Raw genomic sequence first — 12,489 nt, 5'->3', positions numbered from 1 at the left:
TGCATATGCCCTGCATGTCGCAATTCCCAAACACAGTACAAATGCAGTATTCCTAGAGTCTAGGAGCTGGCAGGTACTGTACCAACTGGCCTATTCAGGCTCCTGGTTTCTATAGTTACAGCCATGAAGAAATGTATGCCGCTGGTGTTGCGGGACTTTGGGCCTTCTCCTGGACCAAATGTGCTGTTGCGGCAAGCACAGTCTGTGTGGCCTGTGATTTCAGTGGAAATGGCTTAACCTACCCTAAATCAGGTTCCAAAAGTCGGGTCAACCCCTGAGCCAGTTCAGTCTGCCTCCTGCCAACTTCCTCCTTGCAGGCTTATGCAGTATCTGACCTCACCATAAGGACAGAAGCTTTTTGCACCTGCTGCACTGTTTTCTACACATCCCTTCTTGCTCCATCTGTCCTACTTTTTAATGCACTCTACTCTGCTGCACTCAACTCAACTCCATTTCTCTATGCATCATTTACTCCTTTCTCTGTGCTTGTATCATTTTTCCTCTTCTTTTGTCCCCACTGTTGCCTATTTGTCTTCTTTTCTTATGCGTCCTTTTCAAAATTTTAGCAGAACAATTTTTGGAACATGGACCTACCTGTGTCTAGGTTGTACGCATAGTGAATATTACATGTAATTTCAACCACTGTTCTACATTAAAAACAAAAACAAACAAAGAAAACCCCCAAAACAACTTTCCATGTGTTCTAGTTAACATTTAGAAGATTACGGCTGATGAGTAATGTTTAATTTCTGTTTTTGCTTATCCAGGATTTTAAGGGAGCATTTAGGAGAAAAGGAAGTGCAACTATCCTTAACTTTTGATGCTATCGAGGAGACTGACCTGGCTAATTACACCTGCTATGTGGAGAACCACATAGGGCGTCGCCGTGGGAGTGCTATCCTGCAGAAGAAAGGTACAAAAATCCTGCCTGGATGTCTCTCTTTCTCTTACAATAGTCTGACTATTGTAAAACTTGAAAAACTATCCTAAAACTGAGACTTCTAATACACCTGTACACATCTACTCATCACAGACATATAATGTATGTTATACTGCATACAGTAATAGAGGTTATAATAAGTAATACTTGGCATCTACCAGCAGAAGTGTTGTTACTTTAGTATCAATTAGTTTGTAATCCAATGGAGAAGAGTACAACAGCAATATGTTGAGCCACACCACACATCCATACCAACATCCACTGCTGAGGGATTTCTAGCAGAAGCATTATTCTGCTCGCCATCAAAACAGAACATTTTTGATGAATCAACGTTCTATCCATTTTTTTGCCGGTATTATTCTAATGCCCTCGGGGTCACCATCCTTCCGTCCTCACACTCTACAGTACTGTAGTATCTGTGCCTTCTTGACAAAGCTATATATATATATATATATATATATATATATATATATATATATATATATATATATATACACACACACACACACGCTGCATATAAATAATATGCACCAGCGTGTCCTGGTTCGTACCCAGGGCCTCTACCTATTGGGACGTGCCTGGATCACCTCACCAGGGAGGTGTCCAGGAGAGCCCCTCCCGGATGACCAAGCTTATATCTCTATTGGCCTTCTCAGACTACATGACTTTTTTGTCGTTCACGACGGTTGTGCTGTCAGACTACAAGATATTATTGTTCTGTGTCTTGGACCGGGTGAAACGTCACACTACAAGTCTGTCATCAGTCAGACCCCGCCCAATCGTCGCATGCTTCCGTCAAGATTCTGTCCATGGGCGCAGGTCCATCGTGGAGGCGACAAGCAGCTGTTAGTCATGACAGCGGAGGCGTTATGTGCATGTGCCTTGTTCATAAGATCAGAAAAGGCAAAAAAAGAAGACACTATGGACCCATTCCTGGATGGTGGGGAGAGGGCAGCTCGGACTCTCCATCCTCCAAAAAGAACTTGAGGTAACGAATTTGTTTAATGACACCACGCTTGTTTGTTTGTGCTGGCCACATCCAGTCGCTCGTCATAGGTAGGAGGGCTCTGTCTTGCTATTGGTTAATGCCGAAGAACTAATCGAAGGATGACGTAGGATACATCACACTATGCGGCAAGATGTACCAAATTTCTGACATGACAGACTTTCGTAGTGGTGGTAGTGAAGTCCCAGACGGCAAACGACCAATCGAGTATGTGACATTACACGGGCTACGATGCGTCAAGACAATTCAAAATCGGCTATGAGCACCAACGTTTGTCTGCGAGATGTCTGTCGGCCCAAAATTGGGCTACATTCGTGTAGTCTGATGTCGGCATAAGAGAGTCCAGACTCCCTGCAGAGGAAACTCATTCCAGCCGCTTGCATCTGGGATCTTGTTTTTTCAGTCACGACCCACAACTCGTAACCACAAGTGAAGTTAGGAACATAGAACAAGAAGAACAAGGCTTCTTCACCACGACAGACCGATTCAGAATCCGCATCACTGCAGATGCTGCACTGATCTGCCTGTCGATCCCCCGCTCCATCCTCCCCTCGTGAACAAAACCCCAAGATACTTGCAGTCCTCCACTTGGAGAAGAATGTCATCCGTGACCTGGAGAGGACACGGCACCGTTTTCAGATTGTGGGCCATGGTCTCAGATTTGAAGGTGCTGTTATTCATCCCAACCGCTTCACACTCGGTACCCACAGAACTCACTGAGGGACTTGGTCGAACGGAAAACATTTGGATTGACAGGTGATGCCGAGAACGTGCCCAGTCAAGCAGATAGTGCCCAGGATGACCGAGGAATATAAGATGTGAAAAATATGATCTCATCATTGCCACTTTTTGAGATTCAACTGAAAAATGGATGAGAGTTTCCTGTGTAAAACATTTACAACATGCCTTGCGGAGTCTGTGGCCACAAGCCAAAGACAGAGAGAAAACTACAGACAAAAAGAGGTGCGGGACAGTGACACAGCTCAGGGGTGGGGAATTTTCTGTTATCTTGATTTCATTGTATAACAGGTCAGAAAAAAGTGTGCAATCGTATATGAATGCGCAGGGACATGGGTTTGGGAATGATAACCAACATTTAAACATATAAATAGCAAGAGGAAACAGAGAACAAGAAATAGTTATTAGATACACAAGCTGAAGGTGTGGAAGTACAGAGGACACAAAGAAAGGAGAAGAAAAAACATAACAGAAAAATGAAAGTGAGATGGAGAGGGAGGCAGTGAACTGAAAACAGGTCCTACTGTCTTTTGCCTTGGGTGTCAAATCTATCTTAGTATACTTAACTAGCACCCCAGAGACTCTAGGATGCACACGCACGTAGACACACTCATGTTCGCATGTGCTCAGTAAGATCATACTGACTCACTTTTCCAGTGGGGGCCATCAGGGTAGGTCATGATTGCTTAACAGAGTAATGACTAGGATGAATAGAAATGCGTTTGCATGTGTGTTGTAGGGGGTCAGGCGTGTTCTTGGGCACACAAATAAAATATTATCGTAATTTTGTTGGTTTAGTTTGCATTCGTGTAAAATTACACTGCAGCAGTCTGTGACGTTTATCATTTGCTCTATGTGTGAGGCAAAACCCCCAAAAATAGTAATAGTAAAAATAATAACAGAACGAGAACAGCCGGATTGAACGCCTGAGATTCAAAAGTAAGCATTATTCTCATTATAAAAGCAAGATTCTTTATATTGTTTTCGGACTAAATAGCTCAATATTGCATGCTTCTTCTGGTCAGGGAATGTTCTCTATATATCAATATTGACCAATAAAAAAAACATAAAAATATACAATACAAAAACTCAATGATATACTGTTTGTGTAAAATGCTTTGCTCAATGATTACATTCTGTCCCTGTGATGTGCCTTGCTGACTATCATCACCTTTCAGCATAGTTAATGGCCTGAGACAAGAATTTCAGTCATAGTTTGGCAGTTCCACTATAGGAGGGTGCTGAGCTTTTAACAACATAAACAGTGGTTAAAAGAACTGACTTTAGTAAGTCAACTAAAGTTGTGGTAGTAGTAATAGTCTGAAGTAGCAACTCATAATCGCTGTGTTCAGAATACAAACAATCAGCATTATATGTCAATAGAAACTAAAATATTAATACCTTCAATACCAGATCTATAAAACTAGCTATAAAACATAATCTCAAATCAAAATATCAGTACTTTTATTTCAGTTATTTGAGGTCATGTGTACCATTAAGAGGAATGCAGTGGACATAACTAATGTATTGACATGTCTATCTTGTCTATAGCCTTTGCGGTTATTGGGAAATAGTTTTCTTCCTCCTAGCTAAGTGCATATTGTTTTATTGGAGTAGCATTTCAACGTGATACACAGCCAATGTGCTCTGTGATGTTTGTACGGTGTTGTAGCAACACAACAAACCCTATGAGACACCTCAGGTAAAACCACAACACAATAACCACAACACAGAATACCAGACATTTATCATGACATGGACAGAAGAGGAGAGCACAGTGTCAGATGCTGCAAGAGCAAGACAGACGTCTCTGGGGGAGACCTCCGGCAATGCAGGCAGGCGTTACCCAGATACAGATGGAAAAAAGCTTTAAGAGTGGAGTATATTAGGCAAACCACTGTGCAAATTGTGATACGAGCATAGCATTTGGTATGAGTGTTCCTTATAGGTCACTTTTTCAGAAAAAAAAAAAAGTGCTAGACACTAAAATAATTCAACATGGCAGCCGTTTTTTTAGATGATTTCCATAGTGTAACAGCGCTAATTGTGATATAAACAAGAAATTTGGTAGGGGTGTTCCTTGTGGGTCACTTTTTCGACAAAGCGCAGGTGCGTTGAAAATATTCATAACGGCGGTAATTTTTCAAGATAGCCTCTGTTATGTGCTTTTGCTGAAAAAAAATTGCAAATTGCGGAAACATTACATTTGGCTGGAGTGTTCCTATCAAGTCATATTTTCACAAAAAATAATCTTAAAAATCTACGTGGTAAAATGGACTGCTAATGCCGTGGTGTCTATGAGGTTTAAGAATGAAGTAATGGTAGCAAGAAGAAAATGTTCTAACAAGTTCCAGCCATCCTGATATTGGAATCGAGAATCACGTGACCAATTTCATTTCATCCAAAGGGGTGGGGCTAAAGCTACTCAATGAAATGACTTATTTTTTGACTGAATCAATCAGAGATGAACAGCCCTTAGAACAAAAGCAGCCCATTCAACAAAGCAAGAAAATATCTAGGACGGTCTGGAAAAAAAGCACAAAAACGAAGGATCCATGCATTATCCACTGTGGGGAATGAGTCCTGTATCATGCCAAATTAGTTAACAGTGCATGTAACAGTAATGAATAGTTCAGGGGTGGCCAACCACTCAAAGGCAAAGAGCCGCAATTTTGACTGTGTTACTGCAAAGTGCCACAGGGTACAAATATATATACATACATGCATACATAAACTGCTCCATCACGTCCCCTCACTCCCTATCCCCCTGTTGCATGTTTTGATGAACTCCCATTCATTATATACCTTTGTAGTCCGTGAAATGTTCCCAGCAAGTTGATGTGAGTACTTCATACATTTTGGAAACAACAATGTCTATTTTTCTGCCTGACCTTTAAGTGAACGAAGTTCATTCCCGTTTGATGTTTGAATGGAGCGAACTCAAGTGCCGCTGAAGAGTTGTAGCCTTGAAAGATTGTAATGATGCCCAGGCAGAATGGCTTGCTATTATGTATTTGGTAGGCCAACACTACTCACCTTTTTTTCCCTCCAAGTCAATTGTGTCAAAGAAAGTTATACATGCACTTGGTATCTTGATTGACGAATGTAATCTGTTCCATCACCCCGGTTCAAACGAGACCTCGCACACACTGTATTCCTCACTTTATGTAAAACAGCGCTCAGCAACTTACTTTACAAATTTTTTCCTAACAATGGCTATCTTGGGTAGAAATTACATTTTCATCAGACAAACCTGCTCTATCAATATCAAAAGCTCAATTTTGGTTTTATCACGGTATTGATGTCATGGGATGATATTTATTTGCGATGTCGTGTGAAAGCTCACAGCACTTCAGTAATCCTCACTGTATTGCGGGAAATTTCACGGTCTGCTCACTAATTTGACAGCATCATATTTCTTATTTATAGCATTTGAAATGTGACACTGCCTGCTGACAATGATCCCTTGCTAATCACTTTGTTAAGTTTCTTTTTCTGTGCTTAGTGTGATGCTTAAATTTGGCGGGTTATTTCTGATGTGTTGTCTGAGGCAAGGGGTGGAAGTGGGGTGAAGTGGAGAGGTTTCAACGGGCACCGTTCCCGCCCAGACGACGGCACGTCACAGTGACATGGTGACATGCGAAGCCACAGTAACACATGGGGTAGCCTGGGAGCGACCCGGGTCCGCTAACTGCGGTAAAGTGTCCATAATTAACATGTGCTTCAAGTCACAATAGTTATACATATTTTTTAATATGAAGATTAATCTTCTGTAGCTCCGAGCGGACATGGCTGGCATTTGTTTACATAGCTCGCGAGATAAATGTCACGTGCGCCAGTCAGCCAATCATTAGTGAAATTCTTCTAATGTGTCACATTATCACGTGGTTTACTGCCAGTCGGGTGCCTGAACTGCGAATACTGGCACCCGGTTGGCTGCGTGACACAAACCCCTTAGTGAGACTCTGAAATGCCACCATGTCAAGCAAAATTACATTTTAAGAAGAACTGCTCAATATTTTGCAGCGAAACAAGACCAGGGTGATAGCAAAAAACATTTACGGCACCAAAAGGGCTTAAAGAGCCGCATGTGGCTCGCGAGCCACAGGTTGGCCAGGCCTGGAATAGTTCTTCTTCCAATTCAGTACAAAGATAATCAATCATACTTATTTAATCAAATTTACCATGATCAATGATATCAGAGCAAAACTACGGCCATATGAAAAAATGGATGCCATATTGAATTTCTTTTTTTTTTCCATTTGCTAGCACTTTTTCCTGAGAAGGTGACCTGTATAACACGCTTACCAAATGTCATGCTTATATCACAATTTGCACCATAGTTTCTGAGTGAAACAGCTTCACAGATGCCCAACTGGCAGCCATCTTGAAAAATGGCCACCATACTAAATTATTTTTGTGGCTATCACTTTTTACCTGACAGAAGTTATCTTTAAGGAACACTCATGCCGGATACCTTGCTTGTATCACAAATTGCACGATTCTACCCAAATCCACATTTAGCTTCTCCACAATAAGTGACACCAACGACTTTAACTACAAACTTCGAATAATAGCTGCATGAGTTGACTTTGATTTAATGTAACTGTCTCACTGAGATAGTGTCACATCAGCAAAGAAAAGCTAAAATTATCAGAGGAATACATTTATTTTCTGTAACTCAGTATTATGTTTGTTTGCCTCTTCTCTAGCACTTCCAATTCCATCACCTCACACTTCATTCTGCACTTGTGTTGCCCTCTCAAATTTTCTTTGTAAATATGGTCATTTCCACCAACTTTTACACCTGGTATCAACAGCCGGCACAACCTGTGGGTTAACTTGCAGTTTATCTGCCACCGTTTTACATCTGAGTAAAATACTACAGTCTGAGTAATCACAGAGCTGGGCTTTTTGCTAAAAATTCTCGATCCGTTTATCGCCTACAACCGGGGTACCCTTCCGCCATCCTTCTATCCGCCTTTTTGTCCTGCCGGAAAAAATAGTAATCGCCTATAGGCCGGTCCACCTCTGATTTTAAACGGACTTCTGTTAGCGTTTCCGACTACCAACTTTGACAAACTACCACTTGCGCAAACTTCCACTTCCAACTATACTTAGGCCGACTGTTTTTTAAAGTTTCACGTTTATCGCCTACAAAATGGGCATCCCTCATAGGCGGACAGACGGACCGGTTCGTTACATAGGCGGAATGCCCAGCACTGGTAGATCATGCGCAACATGCACACTAACAGTGCATGCAATTTGTTACAGTGAACACAAAATTTATCGCGTGCTATTCGGGATCATACTAAATCAGGCCCTCAGAGTCAACTCTCTGCATGGTGAGTAGGTTGTTTAGCCCACAAATTCGAGAGCCAGTTCTCTACTGTCTGTCATCATCATTGATGAGGCCAATGATGGCAGAGTTATCAGAGAACTTCTGGAGGTGGCAGTGGGACTTCAACATTGCAGGTCCAGTTTGAAGAGAAAGCACTTGTGTGCTCCAGTGTGTCTCTCGGAAGTCTAGGCTGCATGGTGCAGAAAGCACTCAGGGAAATTGAAGTCCATGATCCACAAAGTGCAATCATGCTTCTCCAGGTGGGAAAGCGCTCCGTGGAGGCGGACGGTGACAGCATGCTCTATTCCAATGCCAGGCTGGTAGACGAACTGCAGCGAGTCCGTCTGGACCTGCTGCCTTCTTTTCCTTGATCCGTTGCAGCTCTTTTCTCACCTGGTTACTAGAGAGGAACAGATTGGTGTGGCAAGAGTGGGGGTTTTAGGGGAGACAGGGTGCCGACCAGGGCTGCAGCATTGTCTATGTGGGGGCAGGCGTGGTTGTCTGATCAGACCCATTCACTCACTGCTTCTCAACCATAGTCTCCAGTCATTTGTGGCTGGAGATTGTCTTAGGGCTAGTCCTCTTCCTATTCCTGTTCAGCGGCATGTTTTGCTGGTGAATCTTCATCTTTCTCCTTTAGCTGGTTCCCTGATTTTCTCCCTTTATGAAATAGAGCCTTTACGTCAGGAAGAGACGCTTTATGCTTTTAAGAATTCAAAGCATGTCGATAGTGTGTTTTTTTTTTTTTTCCAAAGTTCAGTAACCATGCTAAATAGCACGCTCTCTGTTTACATTGCCTCCTGGATCGACGCCTCGTAGCAAGGTCACGTCAGAGCGCTTGAACGCAACACGACAGCCGAAACAGAGCACATGTTATGCTAAGTTAGGACACATTATCAAAGCTTGATTTCACACACTATGTGTGATTGAATTATGAGTGTTCTACCAGTCACCCAGTTGGTAATTGCCAAATGCATCTATGTTTTATGTGTTTTGCACACACACATGCACACACAGGCTTCGTAGTTAAGCAGAAAGACTTGCCTACAGCCAGCACCAAGTCTTACTAGAAAGGGAAAAAAAGGAGGTCTGGAGAGAGGGAATAATAACAGAGGAGCAGATTGGGACATGTTTGGTTATCCTAAAGTCTGTTAAATATTTCAAATGGTTATTCTGACTTTTGCCTTACGTGTCATCATATCATTTGGATTGTGTATATGTTCTTTGTGTCATCATAGAAGTTTACCAGTGACAGCAACAACAAAATGTGTGATGGACGTATTGGGAAAATGTAACATATTGTACATTCAAACCACTGCAAAGCCAAAGAGAGATAATAGACAAATCATGAAGTCTCCTCTCCTCATTTTCATGTACACTGCAGGTTTAGGTGATTATAAGTAGTAGTATTAATAATAATAATAATAATAATAATAATAATAATAATAATAATAATAATAATAATACTTTACCCTATGTGGTTACACTGTTTGAACTTAAAGCATATCCAGTAGAAAGCTTTTGTGATAGTCATAGTTTTTGATACAATAGTTCAGTAGTTAGATTACATTTTAAAACCACAAAGACCAAATAAGTAGTGTAATTGAGAAGTTATGTTTTCTGTCCACTTGTCTCAATATAACCCATATTATAGTATAACTAAGGAGTTAAATTGACTTTTATCCAAACCTTTGAGAAATTCAGCTCAAATTGATTTATATATATATATATATATATATATATATATATGTATATATATATATATGTATTCAACACAAACAAAAAATACAGACTTCTTGTTGTTGACGTAATGCAGAAAAGCACTCATACATAGAGCGTATAATTAAGTGAAATACTTTGTAGTTAATTGAGAAAACCTAATGGCAACAACCCCTCACACGTTGCTGCATTGTATTCCTCTTCTAAGAAAGAAAGCAGCCTACAATTTAGTGTTAAAATGGATCTGAGCACCAATAGTGGTAGACAAGTGATTCATTAGTAATGGGAAAATGTGACAGTTCGATGAAGGATAGATTGAGGAAAAGGGAAGAAAAGGTAGGAAGACGGAGGAGTGGAGAGGAAGGCTGGTAGCATGGTAGAAAGAAAATAGTCTTTTTCAATAAATGACATGATAAGGCAATCTGAGGTTATGTAACTTTAGTGCAAATATTTGATTTTTGTGAAATCTACCAATTCCATTTGTCTTTCCATCTTCTTTGTCACTGCCCTATTAGATTTTGCAGTACTGTGAATGTGTTTTGAGTGAAAATCTGATGTTACAGCGTTGGAGAGACGTCTACTGGTGGAAGTTGGTAGCACTTTGTAATGTAATACATTTCCATGCATAAAAACCACAGATGGACTACAGTAAAACCTGACAAAAATCTGTAACTCACAAAGCTTAATATATGGAGTCAAAGGTATTGGGACGCCTGACCATCACTCCTATCGGAATTCAAAATGGAAGACTTTAAGTTGTTTTTCCCTTTGCAGTTCTATTCATGAGGTGAGACAGGTGTGTGTGTTCTTTGTTTGTTCCCGGAAGAAAAGTGACTTGCTTAGTTTTGATCAGGCAGCAGTGGATTCTGTGATGAAGTGAATGTTGAATGTTTGTGTATTTGTCGCAACAGCGTCAGTGTTATTTTGTGTGTCATGTGTTTTCATATAAACTCTTTTTATTTCTTGTTAGTCATTCATGTTCCATTTGAATAATGATTTGCTCTATTTTTAGTTCATCCTGCAGAGAATCCATCTAATTGTACAAGAAAATCTGCCAGAGTGTAGTTGTTTCATATTTTGGCTCTCTTTGTGTCAATGAGATGGAAAACCTCATGAAAAGAAAGTCCCAGTGCATGTTCTCTTAAACTTCCCCGTTTGCTCAAGCCTCCTCCAGACACATTTTTAGAAATTGAGATGTCCTTCAAGAAGGCATGCTGAGATCAATTCCTGGGTCACAGGCAGGAGGTCGGACCAGGGAGGAGAAGAGGAGGAACAAATTAGGCAATTAAAATGACCCTCTTTGAAATGTTCAACAGCCTCGACTACTAATGAGAAGCACATTGGGTATCTAAAAGGACTCTAATACTGAGGGAATCTTATTGGATTTATACATTAAGAGCCACAGAGTTTCCTGGTCTCAATGGCGTACTGGATTATATCCCTTTCCTTTAAGGTCTTTTTTGTAAAAAGGATATTGCTCATAATTGTATAGACTAATTGTCAATTGTGATTTATTTTTAGTAGCTACTTTTGGAATGTTGCCGATTGGATGCTTTGCACCGGCTGACTGCATGAGTCCAGCCCACATAGAGCACATAAATAACACACAGATAACACATAGATCAAGGTAATTACAGGCATCTCCTTCTTTAGCTTCAGACAAGTCCAACATCATCCCTGAGGCCTCGTACTACTAAAATGTATTTTGTTTTGTTTTATTGTTGTGTGTTTTTTTTTTTTTTTACATTTTTCACCCTAGAGCCTCAATAGTGAATGCATACATTTCTCTGCAGCTGCTCTCATAGCAGTATAAGATTAGATGAGATGTGTGTGAAATATGTTAAGATGTATGTGTGCAGAGATTGGGGAGATCTGGCGATATCCCCAAGTGCCTACCTTGTTTTAAAGTGGTCAGTGGTGGTAGAGTAGTTGCTTGTGTGCTATGTGTGTGAGTTTTGTTTGTGTTCAAGGGAGAGCAAGATAGTAATAGATCACATTTACAATGGTGTCATTCAGCAACCATGTTCCATCAATCTCCCATCCACTCCACTCCACTCCAGCCTATGATAACACTATCATTCAAACTCACACTCTTACAATTCTAAACTTGTGGGGCTTTTTGTATACAGCTGGTGCAATATTGTGAATCCTTTATTCACACCTATTAAAGACAACATTTTATGTATTGAAGCTCACCTTTTGTTATTTCAACAGTTTTTATGATAGAAATGTAGTCATTTGGAAGACCATGATGTAAATTTCTTCAGAGTTTACCAAACTCAATACTGTAAATAAAAACTCTTGTTTTATCTTGTGTGACTGCTGCATCCTAAATGGTATAATCAGTCTTTCCTTTTTGGGGGGGCCAAGGCACTTTGCACACATTACATATTTTACATTTAAAAAAAAAACTCTCATGGCGTAACACAAGACAAAACCATTACAAAAATAAACAAGTTTATATTGGAAAAAAAATGAGCAGCCTGTTTAGAAATGCTGGGAATTTCACTAAAAATTGAGCATACATTATTTGTCATCCGTCTGCAGCATGGGTACCCATCCATCGTCCATCATTGGGCTTTTTTTCCGGGGGAAAAAAAATAGTACCCGTCTATAGGCCGGTCCCCCCTCTAATTTTAAGCGTCCGTACGTCGACGAGCTTTGAAAGCCTCTTGCCAGCCTGGTCCTCTCTCAAATCTGTCCCCCTAGCAACAACAACTCACTATTTTCCTCGCCGCGCTCGCC

General features: G+C 40.7%; 1 protein-coding gene across 4 annotated transcripts in view; it reads left to right on the top strand.

Moving 5' to 3' along the window:
• Window positions 1-12,489, top strand: part of il1rapl2 (interleukin 1 receptor accessory protein-like 2) — a 370,997-nt gene that overhangs the window by 337,495 nt on the left and 21,013 nt on the right. For all 4 annotated transcript variants that reach the window (XM_086023480.1, XM_086023479.1, XM_086023481.1 and 1 more), the window contains one exon: window positions 768-913. In XM_086023480.1, the coding sequence (XP_085879606.1) occupies window positions 768-913 (146 nt within the window). The remainder of the gene's footprint in view (window positions 1-767; window positions 914-12,489) is intronic.

The sequence above is a fragment of the Filicampus tigris genome, chromosome 2, assembly GCF_054856515.1.
Source record: "Filicampus tigris isolate MCC_2025a chromosome 2, RoL_Ftig_1.0, whole genome shotgun sequence".
Lineage (NCBI taxonomy): Eukaryota > Metazoa > Chordata > Actinopteri > Syngnathiformes > Syngnathidae > Filicampus > Filicampus tigris.
Note: the sequence above shows the minus strand (reverse complement) of the source record. Positions and strands in the feature narration are given on the sequence as shown.